This window comes from Gracilinanus agilis, chromosome 2 (genome assembly GCF_016433145.1).
Source record: "Gracilinanus agilis isolate LMUSP501 chromosome 2, AgileGrace, whole genome shotgun sequence".
NCBI classification, from domain to species: Eukaryota; Metazoa; Chordata; class Mammalia; order Didelphimorphia; family Didelphidae; genus Gracilinanus; species Gracilinanus agilis.
The window spans coordinates 383,320,844-383,348,795 of record NC_058131.1 but is presented as its reverse complement, the minus strand read 5'-3'; the positions used below and the strand labels follow the sequence as shown (position 1 = coordinate 383,348,795).

Sequence of the window (27,952 nt, the reverse complement as noted above, 5' to 3'; positions counted from 1 at the left end):
CTCACTTCAGCTAAATCCTCTCAATTTATAGAAGGTACCCACTTGCTGAAGGTCAGTTACTCAACTTATTTGAGGGCTACTGGTCTGCATTGGGAAAGTGAAAAAGGCAATGGTGAGCAAACTAGTGTCAGAACAAGGGACATATCCTCTGCCCACTGCCTCTTCTTTTCTTCCTCCTCTGGAGGAAATACTGCCTAAGTCGACTTGGCAATCTATTTAATTTTACAACATACAAAAGGAGAGTCATTTTTAGCTTAGAAACTTCAAATTTTCACCAAAGGGAACTGTTTCCTACCCCCAAACACTGATGAAATACTTGCTAAGTTCATTGTATTCTCCTTCCTTTAAAATTTTTTTAGAAGCAGAACATAGATGAACATATTATATTTCATAGAATTTACGCAGAATCAAAGGTTCCTACCCTGCCCATGTAAACACTATCCCAGTGAGAGGAGGCCCAAGGGAGAAAGATATCTCTTAACCCTGAGCTTTAGATCCACCCTCTGACTTTTCTGAAGGCTGCTAAAGCAGACACTAAATCGAGTGCAAGAAAGCAAAACTCAGGGCCCCTCCTACTCCAATAACTGAAACTCTCCTCTTTTACAATGTCCTTTTTCTGCTAGGTGTGGAAGGAAGGCCTTGAAATAAGCCAGCCTAGGTAGGATAGGTTCAACTGAACACTTTGTTGCTTCAGTAGGTCTTTCTAATGGCAGAGAGGGGTGGAGCAGGAAGGAGGAGAGAAGGGCAGGAAGGTGGGGAAGCTGAAGCAGGTGAAGGCTTGTATCAACATGTAACATTCTATGATGTCCAGAACCTACCCACATCTACTAACTTAAATATATTTGATTAATGAAAAGACTAATAAAAACACAGTAGTATACTTGCAAGGGAGTTCAATGTTGCTATCCCTAAATTAGAAATTTCCCAGTCTAGACTATTTAATAACAAGAAAAAAATCAATTTGCATGTAATAATTGATCAGGAAACACTCAGGTGGTAAAAAGAGCAATGGACTGGGGCCAGGACTTTTAAGTTTTAGGTCCATGTTTGTCCACTTTTCTACACTGTTCCTCCATTTCCTCATCTATAAAATGGGGAATTTGAGCTAAATTATCTCAAAGCTACCTTTCAATACTAAACTACTATGGCTCTATACCTGTCCTGAAAACCAGTGCCTCATAGTATAATTAAAGTAATAAAGAGGATAACCACGTTTAGATAACTCATTTCTCAGAGTAGAAAAGGTACAATCATGCTCCCATAAGTCACTGACTTTTTTCAAAGATCATTTGTAAGCCTGTTCTCCATACTGCAGAAATTTTGATTTTTTTAGTTCCTTAAAGACCAGAGGTAAATATTTCTATGTAAAAGAAAAATTAGTTACCTTGATGGGAAATAGTGAGGTCCAGGTAAGAAGTAAGGGTGATGAAAGGAGAATCGAGGCGGTGCACCGAATAATGTGGCTGGGTGGCCAATGGGAGGGGGTTGATAGACATGAGGATGTGGAATGGGTGGAGCCTGAGGGAGTGGTGCACTTCGGGGACAAGTAGAAACGCTGGGGTACTCCTTGGGGGGCTGAATGGTGGAGGGGGCAAATCTAGCATGAGCAGTACTTGCACTAGTTGGATTTCTACTGGTACTCTCCAAAGAGACTGGGGTGGGTCTCTTTACAGAGCGATTGGCTCCTGAATGCAGACGATGAGTGTCCGTTTGGGTAGGTCCAGTAAAGCGCTGTGGTGGAAGTGCTGGACGAAGAGGCAAGCTTGGAGCCGGGACGGCCACCTGAGCAGTGCTGGCAACGCTTGGTTGGAAGAGTGTAATAGGGCTTGGACGCTGGACTGGAGGCGTGGGTAGCTGGATAGTAGGTGGGGCTTCACCTTGAAAAATAAAAAATAGCCTATGTCCATTACCAAAATCATGAAACAACTAATCAAAGTAAATAGCTTAACTCTGTATTTCTCCCCAAACTTCTACAAGAAGGAAACTACCTGATTGATCTAGAACGTGGGTTCTGTCTAGATCAATTTGAGACAGAAATAGAAGATTTGGAGAACAGTTCCACTAGGACAACAAGGTAAACAATGGTGTGTTTGCTCTTCCTAGAGAAGAATGAGTTGCTGAATGGTAAATTCACACATTTGTAGTAGAAGAAGAATTAATAAAGTCAAAGAAAGAATGAAAGTTAAAATTAATCCATTCATTCAACAAGCAACAAGTTTGTTCTGGCCCAGAATAGCAAAATCAAGCCAAGTCTTACCATATCACTCTAACAGGCACTATATTATGGAAACTGCAAGGTAAATATAGTTCAATTAGTCTTATTTAAAAACCTGATTTCACTAGTCAGAGAGACAACCTACCTACTGGAATGAGAAATAAATCTGGAGTCAGTTTACAAAGGTAATTTTGAGTTGGACTTTAAAAGATGCCAAAAATTGAATCTAGGGGAGAGAAACTGAAAGAAATTGAGATATATTAAGAACAAATTGAAGAACAGCTTCAGTTTAATAAGAAGGAACCTACCTAAGAAACTCTGAGGAGAAAAGTAGCTGTTTATCTAACAAGAAATAATAAAGGAGAATAGCAAAAGCCATCAAATAAGGGATCAACCAAGAAGGTCAAATAAAGGAAAGACCTTTTAAAGGTCTCTGGTGCAAGTGTACATCAGCCTGATAACAACAAAGAAGTCTGATTTCTTTGCAGGGCATGTATCTAAGTCATATCAAAAAACTTCCCAAAATTTGTCAAAATGAATGAATATTACCCACTGTAGTGGTTCTTATAGGCAAATGACACCAACAAAAGGAATCTACAAAGTATTGACAATGATTATGAAATCTGAGGCAAGAAACTGAAGACCACAGAGGCATAAAGTAGTCTCACAGTTTAAGGTTAAGATATATAGAAGATGCAAATCAATTTGGGAAATGAGGAACTAGCTATGAAGATGCTGAGAGTAGAATCTGGATTTCAGGATTGCAACTGATATGATAGGGATAGAATGAAAATAACAAAGGCTGGTAAGAATCCACTTTGTCTGGTGTCTTGAAAATCTAATTTTTAAAAAGGCTTAAAAATTTTAAAGATAGAGAAAAAAAAATCTTCCTGTGTATATCCACTAAGCTAGATTAGAAAATAATCACAATGGGAGTACACCTTAGGTGGCTCAGTGGATAAAGAAAGAACCAGGCTTGGAGATAGCAGGTTCTGGTTTCAAATCTGGCCTCAGACACTTCCTAGTTGTGTGACTCGCCCAGATACTTAATCCCAAGTATCTAGCCCTTACCACTCTTCTGTCTTGGAAACAAAACAAGGAAAATAATCACAATGAAGGAAATTGAGACTCCCCAAATCTTACAGAAGACAAAATCCAAGAAAGACTACAGTAGTAAGACAATGTTTCAATTGTCTATGTATAAACATCCACAATAAGCAAAATGAACTAGAAATCCTAATGCAAAAAGGCAAAATGTATCTCAAAAGCCATCACTGAGACCTGATGGTAAGAAATCCAGGGCTGGAACATGTCTCTGGCTGGATGTACCATATTAAAAAAGAAACAGGATAGCTAAAAGCAGAAGGGAATACTGGGGGTAAATGGTATATTAGGAAAGAATATCATGTTAACAAAATCTGGGATCCAGAGGCAGATGGATGCATTGTGTCAAATGTGGGTATGAGGGGCAGATTTGTATGTTAATTAGATATATTCTTATGAAAAAACCCAGGAGCCAGGAGGGGAAGCTTTGTGGCAAGCAATTAGGTTAAGATCAATAGAGGCAGAAATGGAAGTGATTTTTTTTTGGTTGATTTTTTTTTAAAACCCTTAACTTCTGTGTATTGGTTCCTTGGTGGAAGAGTGGTAAGGGTGGGCAATGGGGGTCAAGTGACTTGCCCAGGGTTACACAGCTGGGAAATGTCTGAGGCCAGATTTGAACCCAGGGACCTCCCATCTCTAGGCCTGGCTCTCAATCCACTGAGCTACCCTGCTGCCCCCTGGAAGTGATTTTTAATCAGAGTATTCTAGAGGCCATCTGGACAGAAAGAAGAAATAGATGAGTAATTCAAAGAACAGATCATAAAACTTACACAAAAGCATGCTATAATAGTGAAGGGTAATAGGAGAATTCAATTGCCTAGACAGTTGCTAAAGATAAAGATAGAGATGAAGATGTTCCATTCCTCCTTCCCCTCCTCTTTCTTTCTCCCTCTCTGTCAAAAGCAGAGAAGCTAATAACCTCTTATTCTGCCTTTATAATAATTGTATCCTTCAAAAGATGGAGAAACTGAAAAGGGAGAATTCCATTCTGGATTCTCAATTTTAAAAAAATCTGGCTTTTGGGGAGGAAATAATGGGAGCCTGGGGGGGGGGAATGATAATTTTCTCCTAGAGTTTGTGATAAAAGAGGAAAAAAACTAAGCATAGGCTAACATGCACTCTAAATTTCAGGAAAAATGATTTCAAAGAGTTCAGAGAAAGAATAAAATAGATTCTAATAGATTTTTCTAGATGTCACCAGGGGAGAGAAACATTGAAGAATAAAATTCTAAAGATAGAAAAAAAGACAATTCTGATTAAAAAGGGAAAAAGGAGTTGCATAAAGAAACTAATATGGAAGCAGAGGAAACTCACCAGCCAACTCTGATTATAAAAAGATAAGAACTGAAAATGGGAGCAAGGCCAGGTAAAAAGATGAATACAAGAGCTTGGCATGATCATTTTAAAACTGTTCACAGAACTAGAACTCAGATAATCTGAGTGTGGCAAGGGAAACTACAAATAGAAAGGGTTTTGTTTTTATTTTGTGGGTGTGTGATGCTTATTTTTTAAGTTATAATGAGAGTAGAGGAGGATCAAAGAAAAGAGAGAATTGCTGTTTGGGAAGGATAGAGTGATAATAGTTGACAATGGAGAGGAAGCAAAGGTGCTCAATACTTATTTTGCTTGTTTTCTCGTGAAGGAAAATTGGAAATAGAACAAAATGCTAAGAGGATACCCAAGAAAGCCCTTGATAAATTCAAGTCACCTGACCTATATGAACTATACTTGCTGGCACTAAAAGAATTGGTAGATGTGACTACTAAGAAATCTAGAAATATGGCACAAATGTAGAAGAGTAAATGTGGCTTTCTTTTTTTTTCTTTCAAAAAAGGTAAAAGAATATAATCTGAACACTATCAGCTTATGGACTTAACTTCAGTTCTTGAGAAAATTCTAAGATGGATAATTGAGATAGTTAATGAACATCTGGAAAAGGAAACAGACAACACAGCTTCATTTAGAACAAGTTAACATGGCATTTTAACACATTCTGTATGAGGGATGATTCATACCACGTGGTAAGGGGAAAGGACCTAAGAGGCACCTACTTCCCTTTCCCTCCCTACTTAGGTTATTTGAGCCTCAAAAATTGGTCTAAGTCCTTGGCTCTTTTATTCCTTCTTTTCCATTCTAAGTGAAAGAAGTGGTGTCTCCAATCTGGTCCAGGAGCAAAAGTCTAGGAGTCCAAAAATGACAGAGCCATAAAGACACCTTGGGCCCACTGAGGAAAAGCAGCAAAAAAGACAGGCCTGAATTTCTCCTCTGAAATCATTTGTCAAGGCCAATTTCGAGAGAACTATGGCCCTCTGTGAGGAAGGTTAGCTTCATTATATTAAGTTAAGTCATTCCTTAAGTGGGCTTCAGCTATCTGGCCAAACTCCTCAAACAAGCAAAACTTTGAGCTATATCTGCAAGGCTTAACACTATTTTAGGCAAGAGACCTTGGTATGCTAAGAGTAAAAACCCTTTGGGGGCAGCTGGGTAGCTCAGTGGATTGAGAGCCAGGCCTAGAGATGGGAGGTCCTAGGTTCAAATCCGGCCTCAGACACTTCCCAGCTGTGTGACCCTGGGCAAGTCACTTGACCCCCATTGCCCACCCTTACCAATCTTTCACCTATGAGCCAATAGACAGAAGTTAAGGGTAAAAAACAAAACAAAACAAAAAAACCCTTTGTATTCTTCTATGATGACCGAATCCCACCTGTACCTCCCCAATTTCATAACTCAGGATTGGATAATTCTGAGGTAATGCATATGATTCCTGATTGGCTTTCAATAATATAATGCTTTAGTTACTAGTGCATAATTTATTATAAGTATTGGACCTGCATGCTCAATAAAGTGGAATCTGTGATCCCATTCTCAGTACCCTTGATCCTGTCAATTTCTCATCCACAGGGATCCCTCCTCTCCCTCCTCTGCCTTCTACCCTGGAGCTGATCTCCAGAGAGAATCAAATCTCATCACAGAAATGTAGGCTGGATGTAACAGCCAGCCCAGCAACAATGCTCTGCAGAGCCAGGATCCAAGGGATACCAGCCTAGCAGAAGCTAACATGCTGCCTTTGAATGTAAACTTGTTTTAAAGCTGGGTTCTCTGAGAATGAAGCATTTTATTCTTCTTCAAAGTATGAGGCTTACAAAGTGTTACCAGGAAAGGATATCCACTATTGGTTAGAATTAGAGGCAATAAATTGTGCTGGTTGGTGAATCCATGCTGAGGAGTATCAAGAAGGCCATATGTCCTTCTGACGTGAACAACAGAAATGTGTACTATCTTTTCAGCATATGTCTCCAGAACATAGTGGAGAATGTCCTGAGACTTGCCAAACCCAAAAACCACTAACCATTTCAGGTAATTGATGAGGAAAAAAAATACTACCTGAGAAGATCAAGAAAGCAATACTACGGATTGTATGGTCAAGAAAATGAAGACCTTACGGGTACACATTATGTTTTAATTATTGTGGAAGTGAAGACGGAGGTCTAAGAAGAGAAAAGTAGATCTGGAAAGGAATATTTTAACATTTCAAGGATCCATGATTTTGAGATTGTAGAATACTCCTTCCAACAATAAAGACTACAATTCTCCAGTACTTATTAGAATAGCATTAAGATTTTCCACAGACTATGGTACATGAATGAATGGAATACCATTGTACTATAAACAATGATGAAAAGACAGTTTCAAAGAAAGCTAAGAAGACTTGAATGAATGGATGCTAAGTAAGCATAACCAGAACAATTTAATTATAATATAGTTAAACCAAAATATTGTAAAAATGAACACTTTTAAAAAACTTGAGAACTCTGATCAATGCCATGATAAGCCATGATGATTCTGGAAGACCAGTGAAAAAGAATGCTACCCACCTCTCCTGCCAGAGGGATGATGGATATCCATCCAAATATATGAGACATAGATTTTTGGACATAGTCAATAGGAATTTATTCTCCTTGACTGCATAATTGGTACAGGGGTTTCCTTTTTCTCTTTAAGGAGAGTAGGAGGGAGGATGGCAGAAAGATGAAATAAATGTTTGACAATTAGAAAAAATAAAATTTAATTACAAAAAAGACTCCCTCAAAAAAACAAATTATCCTTTATATGAACTAATGCAAAGTGAAGTAAACAGAGCCAGAAAAACAGTATACCCCAATGATTACAACAATGTAAAGAGAAAAAGATAACCACAAAACAATTGAAGCTAAATGGTGAGAAATTATAAAAATCAAGTTTGACTCTAAGAAGAGAGATGAAAAGATACTTCCTCCCACTACTTTGCAAAGGCTTGGCCATACAGGTCTGGAACACAATATAATTTAAGATTTTTTGTTATCCTGATTGATTTTGCTAATTTTTTTCCTTCTTCCTTTTTAAAAATTACTTCTTAGAAGATATAGCTCCCTGGGAGAGGGAAGAAGAGAGAATGAGAAAAATGTACACAATGTAAAAACTAAAGATACCAATAGAAGTCTATTTTAAAAAAGGATAGATCATCAAAACTAACCAAAATAACATTAAGGAGGTACTGACAAAAAAGAAAATCCATATAGGTACCAAAATATTTATAGTAGCACTTTTTGTGGTGGCAAAGAATTGGAAAGAGTAGAAGTCCATCAGTTGGGAAATGACTAAACAAATTATGGTACATGATATATTGGAATATTACTGGACTTTAAGAAATAAATATAGTGAATATAGAGAAGCATGGAAAGACTTTATTAACTGAGGCAGAGAAGTACAGCCAAGAAAACAATATACATAATGACTATAGCAATGTAAATGAAGCAAAACACCACAACAAAACAACTGAAAATGAATGTTGCAAAGTTACAAAGAACAAGCATGGTTCCCAAGGAAAAGATGTGAAAAAAAAAAAACATTTCTCCATCACTAGTCTGGAGAGGTGGGCATTCTACTAATACAGAATATCATCTATATTATCAGATTTTTAAAATATATTTTTGTTATTCCTTTTTTTTCTTTAAAAAATGAAATGGTTCTTTGCAGGAATATAAGGTAAGGATAGAAGGTCAAATTTAGATGATAAAATTTTTTAAAATTATTCTTAAAAACTAATACATCAAAAAAATCTGACATATTGACATATTAATTTTGCCGAACTTTTATTCTTCCTGTTTAAGAAATTTTTTACTATAATTTTATTATAAAGGATGGCCTTCTGGAAGAGGGAAATGGAATATACTGGGAAATAAAGGAAATGTAAGAAAAAATGTGAGCATAAACATTTTCAAAAAGAATAGGTCACATGGCTGAACAAATTGTGGTATATGCTAGTGATGGAATACTATTGTGCTCAAAGGAATAATAAACTGGAGGAATTCCATGTGAACTGTAAAGACCTCCAGGAATTGATGCAGAGTGAAAGGAGAATGTAATGGACTTCTGTACTAGCAGCAATGCAATGACCCAGGACAATTCTGAGGGATCTATGGAAAAGAACGCTACCCACATTCAGAGGAAGAACTACAGGAGTGGAAACACAGAAGAAAAACAACTGCTTGAACACATGGGTTGATGCGGACATGATTGGGGATGTAGACTCAAAAAACGACCACATCAATAATATGGAAATAAGTCTTGATTGATGACACATGTTAAAACCAGTGGAAATAAATGCCTGTCGGCTATTGGGGGGGGGGGGTGAAGGGGAAAGTAAAAACATGAATCATGGAACCATGGAAAATTTTTCTAAAAAATAAAATAAAAAAAAAAGAATAGGTCACAACAAACTAATTTTTATTTGATAGGGTATTAAAATGCAAAGAATGCCTGCCAAGACAAACAGAAGAGCTATGGAATAGATTAGGCATTCAACACAAAATGGTATATGACCATAGTAACCTAGTGTTTGACAAACCCAAAGATCCAAGCTTTTTGAAGAACTACTCACTATTTGACAAAAACTGCTGGGAAAATTGGAAAAAGAGTATGGCAGAAATTAGACATAGGCCAACACCTCACATCATATACCAAGGTAAAGTCAAAGCAGATACATGATTCAGAAATAAAGTGTGATATCATGTCGAGATCTCTTTATCATCTCAGATAATCTGATAAGGACAGTTTAGTTGATAAGGAAGTAAAGGACACTGAAGATCTTTTCCTCAGCTCATGCTTCCAGCTCTGGCTCCAGGAGCATGGAGTTTATTATATACTATTTTCACACAAAAAAAACACAAAGAAAAACTTTACAGCTGATAGAGGTTACAAATCATACAAAAGAAAATCCTTGGAGGTTTCAAAGTAAAGATAGAACAGGGTCCAAGGCCGAATTCTAGCTGCCTGGATATCAGCAAGCAAATTCTGAGAATCGTAAATATATTCTATAGATATCATAAATGAATTGAGTCTTGTATTTTTTATGGGGAGGACTGAACCTGGTTGGATAAAGTTTTGTCTAGCTCTGACCTTGGCTGACTTAGGAATATTCTTAGAGTTTAGGGATCTTAATTTTCTTGTAGAGAAATTGTTAACCCAGTAACTGCTGGTTTGTTTAAAGCTTTCCAATGGGACTTATAATGTTATTAAGAAAAGGTGTGGATCTGAAAAGGAGTCAAAAGAGGAATCTCAGATTTTCATCTATTTAAGACTCTATTCCCCTTATTGGCCTCCCACAATACCATAAACAAATTGGAAGAGCACAAAATAGTTTACCTGTCAAACCTACAGATAAGGAAAGAAATTATGAGATGCAAAAATAAATAACTATGACCACATTAAATTAAAAAGTTTCTGCAAAAACAAAATCAGTGCAACCAAACTTAAAAGACAAATAACTGGGAGAAAAAAATCTTTTTTTTTAGCAAGTCTCTCTGATAAAGGCTTCATTTCTCCAATAGATAAAGAGCTAAGTCACATTTATAAGAATACAAAGCATCCTCTCCAAAGGACAAATGGTCAAAGTATAGGAATAGGCAGTTTTCAGATAAAAAAAATTAAAACTATCTTTAGTCATATGAAAAAATGCTCCAAATCATTATTAATTAGGGAAATGCAAATTAAAACAATTCTGAGGTACCACCTCATATGTATCAGTGCCAGATTAGCATGACAAAAAAAGGACATGATAAATGTTAGAGGGAATTTGGAAAAATTAGGACACGAATACACTGTTGGTAGAGCTGTGAATTGATAATAACCAAACTGGACAGCAATATGGAACCATGCCCAAAGGGCCATAACATTAATACTCTTTGACCCAGCAATATCATTAGTAAGTCTGTATCCCAAAAAGATTAAAGATAAGGGAAAAGAACCTACTTGCATAAAAAATTTTATAGCAGTTCTTTTTGTAGTGGCAAAGAACTGGAAACTAAAGGGATGTCCATCAACTGGGAAATGGTTGAACAAGCTGTGGTATAGGATTGTAATGGAATACTATTATGCTATGAGGAATGAAAAACAAGATGATCACAAAAAACCCTGTAAAAACACATATGAAGTGATGAAAAGTGAAGAGACCAGAACTAAGAAAACTTTGAACACAGAAACAACAATAATGTATAATTATCAACTATGAATGGCCTAACTATTATCATCAATACAAGGATCCAGGACAACTCCAAGAGACTTGTGATGAAAAAGGATATCCACTGTCTTAACAGATGGAATCTAAATTAATTTGATTTGATTGACACACTATTCTTCACCTTATTTCCTCCATTAATTTTTATCTAGTATAAGGAATATGTGTTTGGTTTCATAACATGATGAATATAGAAATATGTATGATGAGGCAATATATGTACAACCTATACATATCCACTTTCTTGGAGAGGAAGACAGAGTGGGAAGGAAGGATAGAACATGGGTTGCAAATGTGAAGAAATGAATATTAAGACTGCATCAATCTATAATCTGAACAAAAATTTAAAATATTTAAAATAGCTAAAGAAAAAAAGAGAAATAATAAAGAATGAGAAGAGGGCTCGGGATAAAATGCTGAGGAGCAACCAGGGTTAGCAAGCATGGCTGGGATGAAGATCCAGCAAAGTCTGAGATATAGAGGATAGAGTAGGGTCCCCCCCCAAAAAAAAAAAGTCTAGAGAAAAGAGATTATCAAGAAGAATGTGACCACAGAGAGGTCAAGAAAGATCAGGATTAAGAAAGGGATATTAGATGTGGCAATTAAAGAAATCATTAGTAACAGTTTCGATTGAGCTAGAAGTCAGAATATAAGAGTTAAGAAGAAAAAAGAAAACAGAGGCACCTGTAAGAGACAGCTCTTCTCAAGGGGTTTAGTCATAAAAGGTACATCTTCATTAGAGTACCCTAGGGTCCTGGAGTTTGTCTTTAGTCCTTTACAGTTTACTAACACTTTTATCATTAACTTAGAGAAAGGCCTATTTATCAGATTTACAGATAAACAAAACAGGGACTGACAACTAATGTAATAGATGGCAGAGCTAAAATCTAAAAAATTCCAACAGGCCAGTAGACGAGGCTAAATTTAATAAGATCAATTTCACCACAAATAAAGTCTTATGCTTGGATTAAAAATAAATCAATTTCATAGGAAAAAATACAGAGTTAAAGAACAGTTATCTAAAAAAGATCTGGGGTTTCCAGCAGACTACAAATTTAGTATTAGTCAGCAGTGTAATATGGCTAATGCAATCTCTGGTTACATTAAAAGAGGTTTAACTTCCAGAAGGAGGTGATAGTCTCTCTATACCTTGCTATGGGGAGACCACAACTGAGTGCTGTGTCTAATTCCAGAAACCAGTTTCCAGAGTATATGGACAAGCTGAGTAGACCCAGAGGAAAGAAACCATGATAGTGAAGACTTGTGAGCCCCAGCTCTATGAGAGTAAGCTAAAAGAACTTGGAAATGTTTAATCTGAAGGAGAGAAAACTCACAGGGCTCACAATAGCTATCTTTAAGTATCTGACATGATTTAAAATAGAAATAAGACCTGCATTTTTATTTGAGAGGCCAGAACCAGGAGCAATAGATGGAACTTGCTAGCCTTGGTGTGAGGAAAAACTTCCCAATATTTAGTTAGGTGTATCCCAAAGAGGAAGGGAATATCTTGAGAGATAATAGGATCCCCGGCAGTGGTAGTCCTCCACAGAGCTGGATGACAATTTATGTTATATTGTGATGGGGTCTTCTTTTAGTGCTTGGGTTAAATTAGATGACCACTGAGGTGTCTTTCAACTCTGAAATTTGGTGATTTTATCTATATTTAAATCCTGTTTCTATCACTTACTATTTGGCAAGTCACCTATTCTCTTTAAGTATATTTCCTTGCCTGTAAAATAAGGGTAACAGGAAAGAATCATTTCAAGGACACATTTATTGCCAAAAATTTTGTTACCTGGAATATAGGAGCATAAGGATGCATTTCAAGATATGGATTTCCTCTTGGTCATGGTTTAGATGTGTACCCTCTTCTCATTCTCCATTAGAGGAAGACTTTAACTCTCTAGCCCAATTTCTCTCTGAAAGGGGCATTCCCACACCTCTTGATCATGACTCAGAAGATATATATATATATATGATTTCTCCCAGTTCCTAAATCCTGTGCTATCCCTAAAAGTGCACGTTTTTGAGATGGCATCAGTGCCTCTACTATAGGCAGCATAACCCAGTGCTGAGAATAATAAAACTATCCCCTCTGCACTCAACTGACTATTAAAAAGAGTTCTGTTCACAGAGGATTTGTTAATCAATATATCTTAATATACTGCTATAGCTGGCTTTCTTCTTCATTGGACAAGAATGGTTTTCTGTAGGCAAGAGCAGCTAACTCAAAGTTCCTGAGACAAAATACTTCATTGATAATACTTATAATTACTATAGCACTTCTCTGAGATGAGCCCATATTTTATCTGATGGCACAGTACCCTTCTACACTCTGGTAGAAGAAAGTGCAAAGGAAATATAGAAACAAAAGGTGGCAATGGGAGATTTGATCATAGGATACATAGACAACTGAGTCTTCACTCCCAGAATTGCTACTTGGCAGTTTGCCCAGAAGATTAAATGGCTCTGCTACATTTGAGTATTTATGATTAGGATAGTAAAATGAGTTCATTTAACATGAAGCTTAGGTTGCTATAAAGGGAAATGAAGTCTAGAACTTCTAGAAAGTGGTCCCTGAAATAGTACCAGTTCCATATGCAAGAACTGCAAAACAGCTCCAAAATTCTTAGTGCATGGATAAGATAATGACCGAAAAAGAATTGCAAATATATGGTAAACAAGAACTTGTAGACCTTTTGAAGAATGTGTAACTTGTTCTGAAACTGAACCAAAATGGCAATTTCTTACCAGTAAAAAAAAACAAAAAACAAAAGGAATAGCAGTTTTTAAAACTAAAAATTTATGGAAAGCCAATGAATATAGAATTGCAAACCAGATGGGGAAAAAGTCTGGAATCCAACAGCACACTGGAGAAATATAGAGAAAATTTAATAGCGCTACTAATTTGATGTAAAAGATGGCAAAAAAATGTCAAAAAATGTAAATGCTTTTATTAAAAAATTATAAAAATGCCTGACATTTTAAAAATAGAATGCACTATAGAGATCAAGTCTCTATTATCTGTTATTCTAGATAAAACCTGGGACATAATGTTGCCATTCTACAAACTGTATAAGAAAACTTAGCAGACAAAAGGAGTACTACAGAATCTTTTTAAAAGACTGTAGTATTTAATAAATTAGGAGCAAATGGGATTAAACTGTCGGCTACTTGACTAAGAAAATGAAACTAAGCTGGATTTGATGAAATTATGTATACGAAATTTCAAAGTAGTAAGAAGCACTTTAATTACCCATATTTGAAATGGCTGAAAAGAGGTTGAAAAGTGGTGTTGAGATGTTTGGTATAAATTGTTTTTCAGTCATTTCAGTCATGTCCAACTCATCATGACCCTACTTGTAGTGTTCTTAGCATAGATACTTGAGTGGTTTGTCATTTCCTTCTGCATCTTATTTTACAGATGAGGAAACTGAAGCAAAGAGGGTTAAGTGATTTGCCCAGGGTCACAAAGCTAGCATCAGAAGCCAAATTTGAATTCAGGAAGATGAGTCTTTCTGATTCCAGGCCTGGTGCTCTATTCACTGAACCATCTAATGTTTCTTATTGGTATTAGAGAAATGATTAACTTCTAAAATGTCTTTGTATAATCTGCAAGAAAAAGAAATATATAGCACATTTAATCCTGAGAGTTATAAAAGAACTTGTGCCAGACATAATGTGAATCTGAGAATTAACTGTAATAAAAGGAAAACAGAAAAGCCCTGAAAGGTAAAGGAAAAAATAAGAGGAAAAAATTCAAGGGCTTTTTGAGGAACTTCAAAACTAATACTAAAAAGTTCTCCACAAACATCACAAGCAGGAAGCTTAGCAAGTTGACTCAAGAAAGGGGACCACTGGACATTATGGCATAAATGGCATCACTCAAAGATGAAAAGAATATACCAGAGATTCAGTAAATTCTTTGCTTTAGTCTTTATCACAAAAGAGCTTCAGAAGACCTACTAATTGTTTTACATAGCAGTCAAGCCAAAAGCATTAAAGCGATGTTCTTGATCAGAGATTTTTAATCTTTTTTTGTGCCATAGGCCTCTTTGACAGTCTGGTGAACTCTTACTTAAAATGATGTTTTTAAAGGCATGAAACAGAATACACAGGATTACCAAAGAGACCAATTTTACTGACACAGTTATCAATATTTTTTAAAACAAATTCAGTGATAGCTCATATCTATCTATAAACCTCTGGGGTCTGTGGTATCCACGATAAAAACCCCTTTTCTAGACTCAATTTACAAACCACACATTTTAGAGGAACTAAAAGGTATAACTATGAAACTGTTGGCTAAAGTAGACATTCTATTGTTACTACTGTAACAGATAACTAGTGGGATTGTCAATATAACTTCCAACTTTAGGAAGATTCCTAGATGTGATCCTTAAAACTATAGAATGCTAATATCTATATTCCATTTCTTCCATTTCTAGAAAGCTAGTAAAATGTACAATATCATATTACAATAGTGAACAAAGTCTAGTGGAAAAAAGTCATAGTTTTTATAAGGAAGAATTGGAACTCCCTAATTTTACTGTTTTCTGGAGGCAGAGAGGAGAGAATGAGGACTATTTAAAAGTCAGATGGATAGAGAGGAAACCAAGGAGAGACTGAGCAGAAGCAGACAAATATAGTGAGCAGAGAACTAGATTTAGAATCCAAGGACCTTGGTTCAAATCCTGATTCTTCAATTTGCTTCCCATTAACTTTGAAAAAGCACTTAATTTCTCTAGCCTTCAGTTTCCTCACCTATAAAAGGAGGGTGTTGGACTAGATCACCTTAAACTCTGTTCTAGCTCTAAATGCAACTGAGTGGAACAGAAGGCCATGTCTCTGGACAAACAAGTGCTAACAGTGAGATTTTTAAAATAAAATCAATCAATCATCTGCTTTCCAATTTTCCCAGAAGTTTTTGTCAAATAGTGAGCTCTTATCTGTTTGCAAAATCCTATGACAAAAATTAGGTTTAGATCACTATCTCATACCCTATAGCAAGATAAATTCAAAATGGGTATATGACTTAAATATAAAGAGTGATATTATAAGCAAATTAGGTGAACATAGAATGATAAATCTTTAGATCTATGGGGAAGGGAAGAATTTAAGACAAAGCAAGAGACAGAGAACATCACAAGATGTAAAATGAATAATTTTGACTATATTAAATTAAAAGGTTTTGTACAAACAAAACCAATGCAACCAAAATTAGAAGGGAAGCAACAAAATGAGAAAATTTTTTGTTAACAGAATTCTCTGACAAAGGTCTAATTTCTCAAATATATAAGAACTAAGTCAAATTTACAAGAAATCAAGCCATTCTCCAACTGACAAATGATCAGGTGATATGAATAGGCAGTTTTCAGATGAAAAAATCAAAACTATCAATAATCATATGAAAAAATGTTCTAAATCCCTCATGATTAGAAAAATGCAAATCAAAACAACTCCGAAGCATCACCTCACACGTAGCAGATTGGCCAATATGACAGTAAAGAAAAATAATAAATGTTGGAGGGAATGTGGCAAAGCTGGGACACTAAATGCATTACTGGTGGGGTTGTGAACTGATCCAACCATTCTGGAAGGCAATTTGGAACTATGCCCAAAGGGCTTTAAAGAATACCTATCCTTTGATCCAGCAATACTACTACTATGTTGTATCCCAAAGACATAAAAAAAAATTGGAAAGGAAATGTTTGTACAAAAATATTTATAACTGTGCTTTTTGTGGTGGCAAAAAATTGGAAAACAAGGGGTTGTTCCTTGACTGGGGAATGGCTGAACAAATTGTGGTATGTGATGGTGATGGAATTGTGCCATAAGGAATGATGAACTGCTTGATTTCTATAAGAACTGGAAAGACCTACATGAATTGATATGAAGTGAAATGAGCAGAACCAAGAAAACATTATACACAGTTACTGAATCATTATGTGATGATCAAATGTAATAGACTTTGCTACTAACGGCAATGCAATGGTCCAGGACAATCCCCAGGGGCTTATGGGAAAGAATGTTATCCACAACTAGGGAAAGAACTGTTGGAGTAGAAACACAGAAGAAAATCATATGATTTATCACATGTATATATGGGTAAATGATTTGGGGTTTAGGTTTTAAAAATTATAAAAATTAATAATATGGAAATAGGGTATAAGTGATAATACATGATATAACCCAGTGGAATTGTTTGTCAGCTCCGGGAGGGGAGAGATTATAGGGGAGGGAGAGAACATGAATCATGTAACCATGGAAAATATTTTTAAAATAAATTTAAAAAAATTTAAATTTAACTAGAACACATATAAAAATAATCAACTCATATATCTAACAATACAGGTTTAATCTGGAAAGGTGAAGGAAGAGAGAAAATAACACTGATAACTATAAAATCATGAAAAGCATGACGAGAGTATTTAGCAGTTTGGAAATATCACTTGATACGTGAAAGAAAGTAATACTTAACACAAATTTATGGAGTATATTAAGACAAGGAGAATGAAAATATAAACCACCTCAAAAAGAATAAGTCAAAATATGGCAACCTATATTATGTTATTTAGAAACTACTTATCCTAACTTTTTGAAGTCAATATGTAAAACAGTTGTTTTATCCTATTCCACACCTCACCAAGCCCTTATTGGCACTATCATTGACAGATTACTATACTGAATGTAGCACTAATCAGAACGAATAGAAAAACCTATATAAACAAGATATTGGAATGCTGCATATAGTAAAACTACACAGGAGTTATAGAAAAGACAATAGAGAAACAAGCAGATATTTAGCTGGGAAATGGATTATCTCACTTTATTAAGAAAACAAAAAAACCTTTCATGATCTCAAAGGATGAGGATGTTCATGAAATATCCTCAGAATGTTTTAAGACCACACAGTAAGGGATTCTTTCTTTAATAATATGGAATAAAGAGAGACTCCCATTTCCTGAGTCAAAAAACTTGATTTTCTTGAAAGATCTAATTTATTTTACATGGAATTTCTGTTACCCATTTGCAAATCTGGTGTTTTAATACAGTGATAAATCCTATTGGAATTTTTTAATTTATTCTAAACCTCTTCTTATTTTCTTCATTTCTAGTTGTTTCTTCAATCACTAAAATGTTAGTGTACATGTATATACATACATTATAATTGATTCTAAAAGTAAAGTGCATTTATAGCTATAAAAATAATTGATATTCAACAATGAAACTAACTCACCAACTGGATGAGTGATAGTGTTCTGTAGGCTGGGGATAACCACAGAGTATGTAGGTGAGCGATAAGGATAAATTGTTGTTGGATTTGTAGAGATGATATTCTGCGTAGTACCAGAAAACACAGTAGACACACTTAGGGGGAAGCGTTTTCGTTTGCCTGGACGTGGCTGATAAACCCAACCTATGGAAGATGAGATACTACTTGTAATTTGATTATATATGCTATACTTGTGGCTCTATGTAACTGTAATCTATACTTGAAAAAAGCAAAACATCCTAACCACAGCAGACAAGTATAGCTATTCTGTGTACTTAAACTTACTTTACAAATATAGCCTTTTTAATTCTTCTGAGCAGTAGCCACTGTAATTCATATTTAAAGAAGGAGCAACTGAGGTATAGAAAAGTTGAATGTCTAATGCAATCACACACTGCCAGTGGTAGAATCAAGATAAAAGACCATAAGTGAGAGTTCTGAAGTTATTCATCTACCTAAAAGACAATGTTCCAAATTTATAAAATATTATTCGCCTTATGTTATCTCATTCCATTCAATATAACTACTTATGTTTTATAATGGTCACTTATGCCTAGTCACTATTTTTTTTTGTCTGCACAAAAAAGAGGATCAATGTCCTAAATTTTTTTTTTAATCAAAAAATACTGCAGACTCATTTGTCATACCAGTGAGGATTTATACATGTTTAATCTTATTATCCTCAGTGTAAGAGGGAAAACAAAACTCAGTTCATATTACACAGTGACTGGGAAAAATACATCAATCAAAAGGCAAATTAATGTTCTGATAATCACATGATATTGAAGGCAGTATGATGACAACCTCCTTCATCCTTATAGGCTCATTTATGCAAGGGTGCATTAAATATTATTCTCCTTTGAAATAACTAACAGTTTATTTTCTACCTAGCTTTGCAAAGTTCAACCAGTAATTAATTTCATTTCATTTTCTAAGAAAATTTAACAGACCTTTATACCTCTCCTCATGTGTCTTTTTTCCTACATCAAAGTTATTCAAGAAAGTGGAAATTGAACTGGAAACCCTGTAGTCAAGTATATATTGTTTTAGGAAAGCCTATAATGTAATGATAAACTTGAGGACAAATATTCCTTGGCTTGGTTTTACCAAGCTTTCCTACACTTAAGGCACACTAAATTCTATCTAGCTATAATAGTGACCAAAGACAGCGTATCTTAATAGATAGGTAGTTTAAGATGTGTATTTCAATCCCATCTCTGACCCATTCTGAATTTGTGATTCTGGGCAGCTCATTTCTCAGGATTAAGACTGCTTCAGAGAAAGTGCTGACCTATACTTGAGAAAGGTCCTCACCTGGGAGTCCCTATACTAATGAAATCACATGTCCCAGTCCCTATCCCTAATACAGTGTGAGGTTAGGCACCACTTCTTGAATTCATAGCCTCATTAAATAATGAAATAAAGAAGAGAAAAATTTCATCTCAGTCTCAAATATTAAACCAATAAGTTAATTCAAAGAAAAAAAAAGATGTTTTTCTTTTGATTACCAGGAAATTCTTCTCGGTGTTTTTCTTTAATTTTTTGTGCTTCATCATAATAAGGTTTCTTTTGTTCTTCACTAAGTTTGTTCCACTCTAACCCAAGTTGGACACTGATTTCTGCATTGTTGGCTGCTGGGTTAGCTTTGGCTAGTGCTGGTCGATGGATTCTTGCCCAGACCATAAATGCATTCATGGGTCGCTTCACATGGCCATTTCTGTCCTTACTGAAGGGAGTATCAGGAATTCCTACATGATAAAAATCAACAGGCTGAATTAATGTGGGACAAACATACAGTTTTGATTAAGAAAGTACCTCTTCTCTCAACCAGCTCAATTATTTATAAAGTCTCTGGGGAAAATCCAACTATACTTAGCAAAAGAACTGCCAGTATTCCAGAACTTACAGCCCCTGAACTCACCATTCTAAACTGTAGCTTAGAATGACTCTCCTTTTCCTCAACAGAGAACAATATGCTTGTTGAAAACACAAGTAACCTATTGACTTATTACTTCTATGAACTATACCAATACTTCAAAAATGATTGACATATTGCTATTCTCCACTAATAACATTACTTATATAATAAACTAGTGAGCATTTAGAGGAGCAAAATGAGTTATATCATCAGTTGTTCTTCACAACAGCCTTTTAAGATTAATTAGTACTACTTTTCTCATTTCCAGAAACTGAAGTATAGACAAAAGAAAGGATTGATTCACTATCCTTGAGCAAGTCACTGATCACTGAAAGGAAAACTGCATCTGCATCTCTTGAAGAGCTCATTAACTACCACAGTCTCAACTCCCTTTCACTGTTTTGTTTCATTTTTATGCAGAGATCTATACGGCAGCAAAGATAAGAAAGGAAGCAAGAATGCTTAAGGAATGGGCATATAAAAGGGGTGGAATGGTAGAATAATTAATAAAATTTAATGTTAGTTGACTGTTAGAGGAAGAACAGAAAAGTGATATAGGAACGATGATAGTAAGAACAGAAACTTCCAAAAGAAGAGAAGAAAAACAAAGTTAAAATGAGAAATAGTACTAAGCAGTATTAAAAAAACATTGACCATTCAGCCTGAACTGAAAAATAATTAATCATTGCCAATTACTGAAATACTGGACAGAAACGATTATCTTTTTACTAGCATGGCACCAGTAATTACAATACATTCCTTCTGAACAGGTTTTCTAGTTTAAGAAATTTAAGTGCTTATATATTTCCATTCCTTAGTTATTTAAGTTTTCAAATGGAATAAATGCTAACTACAAGGTCCACATACTGTTCTAACTAAAAAGAAACCATATCTATAATTGACTTATCTTTAAAAATGTAGACATAATCTTAAGTGTGTGCTATTAAGAATAACCACTCAGTTTACCCTTTGTAAATTTTGCTTTACACTTCCCATTGACACAATGTGAAAGTTAATAGTTACATATTAGCTATTATTTTCAATATGTTAATTTTCTGTAATACTCCTTTGAACAGAAACCCATCATGCACATTATGTCTAACAAAAATGTTTATATTTCTGTTTAGGTGCATTTAGCCATTTAAAAATTTTATCTCTAGATCTTGAAGTAGATGTTTTTAGGTGTTTAGGACTCATGCACCTCTTGTGTTTTACTGGAAAATGTACAATTCAATCAGAAGTGATACCTGTGCAGACTTTACATTGCAAAAGAATCAGAGTTCCATCATTTTTTTTCTAGTTTTTGCTTCTGAATTGCTGAAATGTCAGCTATGGGGCAACATGGATGAAGCTTTGAAAACCATATTCCCCTGCTGTCTAATACCTGCATCTGAGGGAAGCACGGTGAGTGGGACATCTTTGGTTTCAATTTTTACTGAAGGCTCCAGTAAGGATTGCATTTTTATAGGCACTGGTGTCAGAGGCACCTTAGTCAATCGTATCAGCTCTGAAGGCGGAGGTCCCTGAAATTGGATTCTGGCCCCAGGGGGTACAGTATGAAGAGTCAAAGGGATCCTCAGATCTTGTGAATGTGGGCCAAATCCACTGGGAGGCTGAGTCAAAATGACATCCTTGTTAGAATGGACCAGGCCATTGGATGCAGGTGGCTTGACTTGTGCAGCATCCTTGCCATGCCTGCAGTCCTCATGCATCCTTTCAGGTTCCTCAGTTTTTATGACTCCTTCTCTCACGGACCCAAGGCTTTTGCTCTCCCCATTGTTTTTGGCCATTTCCCGCCTGCTCTCCTCTGCCTCTGCCTTGCTGCCCTTCTTCTCCTCCAGTCTGCGGCTATCAGTGGCTGAGCCCGGCCCTTCACCCTTGCCCCCTCTGGCAGCCCTATGGCCACCCTCAGCTCCCCTTCTTCCCAAGAGCTCCTGCCCTGCTCCTTCCCTGGCTGACAACAACTCTGGTTTCTCAGCCTTCACCTGCAGCACCCTGCTCGCAGGGATGTGCTGGGGCGGAGGCGGCAGCTGCTCCCCTCTACAAAGGGCACCCTCCCCGGGCACCAGGGTAGGTGGCAAGAGCAAGACCTGCTCGGACTTCACTTGCAACAACCTGGACGAGCCAGACGCCACAGTGGCAGCGGAAGGGTGGGAAGGCAGGAGCGGGGGCGTCGCAGCCTCCTCTGCTGCGGGATGCGGGGTAGGATGCAAGAACAGGAGGGGAGGAGGAGGAGGAAGAGGAGGGGGAGGAGGAGGCGGCAGTGGAGGGGGCGGCGGCGGCGGGGGCTGCTCCGCCTTCACCTGCAGGAGCAGCCGGGGGGCGGCACAGGCCGGGCCTCGAGGAGGGGGCCCGCCCGCTCCGGAGTGGGGCAGCAGCGGCGAGGGCTGCTCCCCGGGGGCCTGGCACGGGGAGGGACTTCGGGGCCCGGGCCCCAGACGGGGAGCCGGGGGGGACTGAGAGGGCTCGGAGGGCTGCCGGTAGGGGGCGCCCTCGGCCAGAGGCTGCGAAAGCAGCGACGGCAGGGCAGGACGGAGCGGGCGCGGCAGAGACCCCCGCGGCAGTTGGCGGGGCGGCGGCGGTGGCGGTGGCTGCGGCGGCGGCGGCTCCGGCCGGGCTCTCTCCATGGGGCTGCGCGGGGGCGGGGGAGGCCCGGCCCGCTCCCGGATTGTGAGCTCAGCCGTTTGTTGGCGACCCCCCTTTCGGTTAAGACCCTTCCAAACCCTTTGCTACCCAGAACGCTACGCGGTTCAAAATGCAGCGCCCCGGGCCGGCGCCGTCCAATCACAAGCTGGGGGGAACCCCAGGCCCTCCAATGACAGGCGCGCTTGCCCTTCCTCCGCCCACCCCCTTCCTTCTATGGATTGCGCCTCGCGCTGGGCCCTCGAATCACCAAGGCCGGCACGTGCGCCCCATTTTTCTCCCTCTCTCTCCCAGAGTTCTCTCCTGGCCGTTGTCCGTAGTTACCCACTTCCCCAGCAGGAGCGCCCGACAATGGCGTTGCCCTGGAGACGCGGGAGTTCCACGCCACTACCCCGGGAGTCAGCCCTCGTGCCCTTTACACGTGGTGGTAAAAAGGGGGCACTGCCGGTACTCTGCCTGTCCCCCCTCCCCCCGGCCGTGTCAGGATTGGCCAAGGCCATAGACTGGGAGACAGAGGGAAAGACTTAAATTACAGTTTGGCGCCCCACGCCCCCCCCAAAAAAAAGAAAGAAAAAAAAAGAAAAGAAAACCCCAAGCCACTTTACATTCTGCTTATCTGGTGCCCTAGTCAAGGTAAACTTTTACTTTATGCAAAAACTCACACAGCTTTGGCAAACATCTGACTGGCTACCATCCTCAGTAAGGACTGAATCAGCATTGTCACTTTTTAAAGCGGACAGAATAAGAAATTCAGCACTGATTTCCTACCCTTAAAATGTGGTTTTGGGTTAAATCTAAACACTAATCTTTAAATCTAAGTTCCTAAGCAGTTAGAATGACCAAAATCCATTTTAAAAATAAATAAATAAAAGGCTATAATGGGAGTCAAAAAATCTTGGCTCCTACCCTGATTTTATTACCTAATCTGTGATAGTAGGTAGACAAATCACATACCTTCACCAAATCTCAGTTTCTTCATCTGTAAAAGGAGGGAGTTGAAGTAGAAGGCCCTTCCAGCTCTATAAGTCTATGTTCTATGTTCTTATGTTCTATGTTCCAGTAAGAAGCAATAAGCTTCTGTGATAATATACTTACCAAATAGCTGTTTAGCATCTTGACAACTTCAGTATCTTCACATCCTGAAAACCCCATTAGCCACTTCCACCATCTTCTCAGCCTCAAATCCCCTTAAAAGCCTAAAGCTGTAGCAGAGTGAAAGAATTTTATTCAAATACTAGAGCCAGGCTCAGGAGACTGCAGATCACTACTAAAGGCAGAAATTTCCTAACATTGATATTAAGAATTTATTTAGATCAATACAGATCCAAGTGAGATTTAAAGAAGTCTCTGTGAAGAAAATGAGGGCAGGTTACTAGGGGGTATGAATTACTTGAAAATATTACCTCAACTTGATAAATGATAACTTCTTCTCTTTTCCCCTCCTAAAGAAACATCAAATATACTAATAAAGGAAAATGATGTATGAATTTAAATCATCTGTTCTTCCATAGTTTCTATTGTCTGGTAGGTGCGACAGGATATTACAGCCTAGTTCATTCAAAAATGGTACCTGCAATTAAATTTTCTTTGCCCACCTCCCATAAGGGACATGTGGCAACAAGGAGCTTCAGGATTTTTTTTTTAATGATGTCCTTAGGACTGTAAGTTACCAAGAAGGTGCCTACTTACATTGGTAAGAGTTTCCTCATATGGAAGTTACCAATTCCATTAAAACACAGATCCAATTCCTACCCTACCCCATTTCCAAGATGTTATCCCTAAGATAACCCATCCTTTATAAAAAAGAAATATAGTTCAATAAAAAATGACTTTATCTTACATTACATTCAAGCACCCTGAAGGAGATGTAGTAAAAACAGCAAGTGTCAGGCAGTTAAAAAAATACTACCATCTTGACCCTTATCTTCCCATATTAGAACCTGATATGCTTTTGTCAGTGGAGATGACATTAAATAAGAAGAATTAACATTTGCTTTGTTTCTGTTGTGAGGATTACTTAGTTATTAGTTTATATATACTTTATGTGGACCTACATTTTAATATTTAAGTCTACTTCCCTGGTTATTCTCCATTACATTTCTTCACCCTAAGCACCAAAGGACTTTTCCATCTGACTTGTAGCTGAAACTTTCCATTTAGTCTGTCTTTCCTACTCTTCCATGTGAGTTCCTTGAGAGCACTCTTTTCCATTTGTATTCCCAACACTTAGCAAAGTGCATTGCATGTAGCAAGTGCTTAATAAGTGCTTTATTCATTCATTCTCCTGTAATTCACTAGTCTCCAATAAGAGGAGGGAGGTATATTTATTTCATCATGTGTTCTTTGAACTAAGACTAGTCAATGCAATTAACATGGATATAGCTACCTTTGAGCAGTTTCCTATATAGTATCATAGTCATTGTTAATTGAGTCTGTTTTCTTCAATCTACATCAGTCAGTTCACATGTCCACTATTTCTCTCAGTTCCTCATATTTTCCATTTCTTCTGGTGCATTCATTTAATTCACAAATCACAATTTGTTCAGACTTCTCCCAGTCAATGGAGACCCATTTTATTTCCAATTTTCTGTTACCAAAAAGTACCAATACAAATATTTTTTGTGAATTTGCTCAGGTAAGCTTAAGGGACAACCTTAATTCCAAGATACTGGTCAGCTGAAATTTATGAAGGGCATAAACCATTCTAAAAGCAATTAAATTGTAATACTTAAGTGGCTCTGTGAGACAATATAGTATATTGGAAAGACCACTATATTTGGAGTTGAAAGGCTTGGTTTTAGCTCTTGCCTCTACTACTTACTAGCTATGTGACCCTAAAAAGTTCACTTTATCATGCTTCAGCTCTTCATTTGCTAAATAATAGTAGATGATCTCTCAATTCCTTTCTAGTTCTAATGTTGTATTTCCAACCAGATCTCATCAGTGTGAGTACTTTATTTTTTTAAAATTAAAACCATTTAATTTTTTTAAATATTGAAGACATATATCTTATTACTCAAAGATCTATGATTTTGTTCTTCCACAAAACAGACCACAGTCTCCCTGTGTCTCAGTAGTCTTTGTGACTTACAGTATTCAAAATCATAAGATGCTGATCATTCTTGCAAATGAGCCTTCCTGAAGCTAGACCAGTCTTTAAAATCCAGACACATAGTCCATCTCCAGGCCCACATTTAAAGCCTTTCCAACTTGATAGGACCTGCCAGAGTTGACTACTTTGACAGTGTTAGAGAGTTCAAGTTTACCTTTATCCCATAATGAGATATTAAAAGAGTACTTTAATGAAGCATTCTGTACTAGAGTATAAATCACTCTAAGATATACAGTAGTCATAAAAAAAAAAACATGTACTCAAATTCAACCTTAGCAATCTCAAGCTGTTCATTTTACCATCCTCATCCTACTATCAGGTGCTCAGTCCTGTTTATTTTACCTATAATTCTATCTCTATAATGTCTTGCAAATCCATCCTATCTTTTCTATTCCCACTATTCCCAATCTACAGCAAGTTATCATCTTTTTCATGAAATGCAGGGCCTCAATGTTCTTTCTCTAGAAACTCCTTACAAAGTTTACTTTACAATGTGGTGTTGTTGATGATGGATCCAGAGCTCAACTGAGCTGTTTTCTCAAGAGGCAAGGCACCTCAGCTAAACAGGTTGCTTAGCTGGGTTTTTGGAAACCCAGCCAGATGAAATAATACACTGCTGGGTTTGCAAGGAAATCACTCAGCCAGGACCTCACTAGGCTTAGCTACTAACGGCTACTCCTGGGCTGAGCCAAATCATTTGGCCACTGGACTGCAGTTAGATTGGGCTAAGCAGATTACTCTTTTTTGCCAACTAGCTGCTACCTGATTAGGCCAGGCACTCTGCTTTATGCTGAGCCATATACAGGGTATGGCATCTCTAATGAACTATACTTTGTGGTCTTCAATTGACAGCTGAAATCTTCCATTACTTTCAGCAAATGGCTTGATCAGATATTACTATGCTCTATTCAGCTAGAGTAGGGGTCGGCAACCTTTTTGGCCATGAGAGCCATAAATGCCACATTTTTTAGAATGTAATTTCATGAGAGCCGTACAGTGCTCACAGTGCGCACTCCTGTAACAGCACCTGAAAAAAAAATTGACTTTATGGCTCCTGCAGAAAAAGCCATATCTGGCCCTCAAAAGAGCCAGATATGGCTCGAGAACCATACGTTGCTGACCCCTGAGCTAGAGTGTAGCAGGGCCCTTTTTAGCCACAATAACCCTAAAACTAAGATTTACAAAAGCTTCTTCTTTTTGACTCCTTCAGGACATTGGCTCTGAAGTATGTTATCCACAGACAAGAGGTGAGTAAGGTTTAATTGTAGTGTGTGGTGAACTGGGTAGCTCTGGTCTCTCAGTAAGCGGTATGGGGATGTTGACTTCTATAATGCCTTTTTCTCAATTCCCATAGCTGAGATTAGCAAAAGAATGAATGCAATCAGTAAAACTTCACCATTTCTCTAGGGTCCACCTGAATTCTCCCTCCTATTATCACAGTCCAGTTTGATGGACAGAAACCTGAAAGAGACCCTGATTTCTGAGGACACTGATATTTATTATATTGATGATATAATATTGACTAGGCTGGATGATGGCATGGTGTCAGAGGCACTAGACTGGATAAAAGCCCACATGATACACAAAATGTAAGATAACAATCGTAAGAAAATACTGATTCTAGCTCACTGTCAAGTTTAGGGTAATACAGTCAATAAGGAAAATCCAGATGATTATGTACATACTCCATAAAAAGCTATTTACTTCCCCACAGACTAATAAGGATGCCCAGAGGCTTCCTTGAGTGGTAATTGTTAAATAAAAGTAGTATATTTATGATTTCATTAGTCCCTTAGGTATTAGCATCCTTCATAATACAGGTTTTGACTCTGCCAGAAGTTAAGGCTTCTGGTCAAAGCCCCAGTCTACTGGGCCCCCATCTACAAAGACTTAGCAGCTAAGGAACTCAGTTTTGCCTTGTTTGCCAGGCTTTTCCTGCTGTAATAGAGGCATGTGTAACTAGACTTCTAAAGCCATTAATCCATTAAATAGGAATGTCATGAGGGACAGGGATCCCATTAAGTCCTCCTACCAGGTTGAATTATGAACTGCTTGGCTGGTGTAAGAGAAACTAGAATTGTGGAGAAGATCTTCATCTATACTGATTCCTGAATAGTGGCCAAGAGTCT

General features: G+C 37.5%; 1 protein-coding gene across 1 annotated transcript in view; it reads right to left on the bottom strand.

The window, feature by feature from the left end:
• Positions 1 to 22,695, bottom strand: part of SOX30 (SRY-box transcription factor 30) — a 29,015-nt gene extending 6,320 nt beyond the window's left edge. The window contains exons 1-4 of the mRNA XM_044659848.1: positions 21,453 to 22,695; positions 19,659 to 19,898; positions 18,115 to 18,294; positions 1,385 to 1,877 (exon numbers count right to left, since the gene is read on the bottom strand). Coding sequence (XP_044515783.1) covers positions 1,385 to 1,877; positions 18,115 to 18,294; positions 19,659 to 19,898; positions 21,453 to 22,695 — 2,156 coding nt within the window. The remainder of the gene's footprint in view (positions 1 to 1,384; positions 1,878 to 18,114; positions 18,295 to 19,658; positions 19,899 to 21,452) is intronic.
• Positions 22,696 to 27,952: the final 5,257 nt, after the last annotated feature.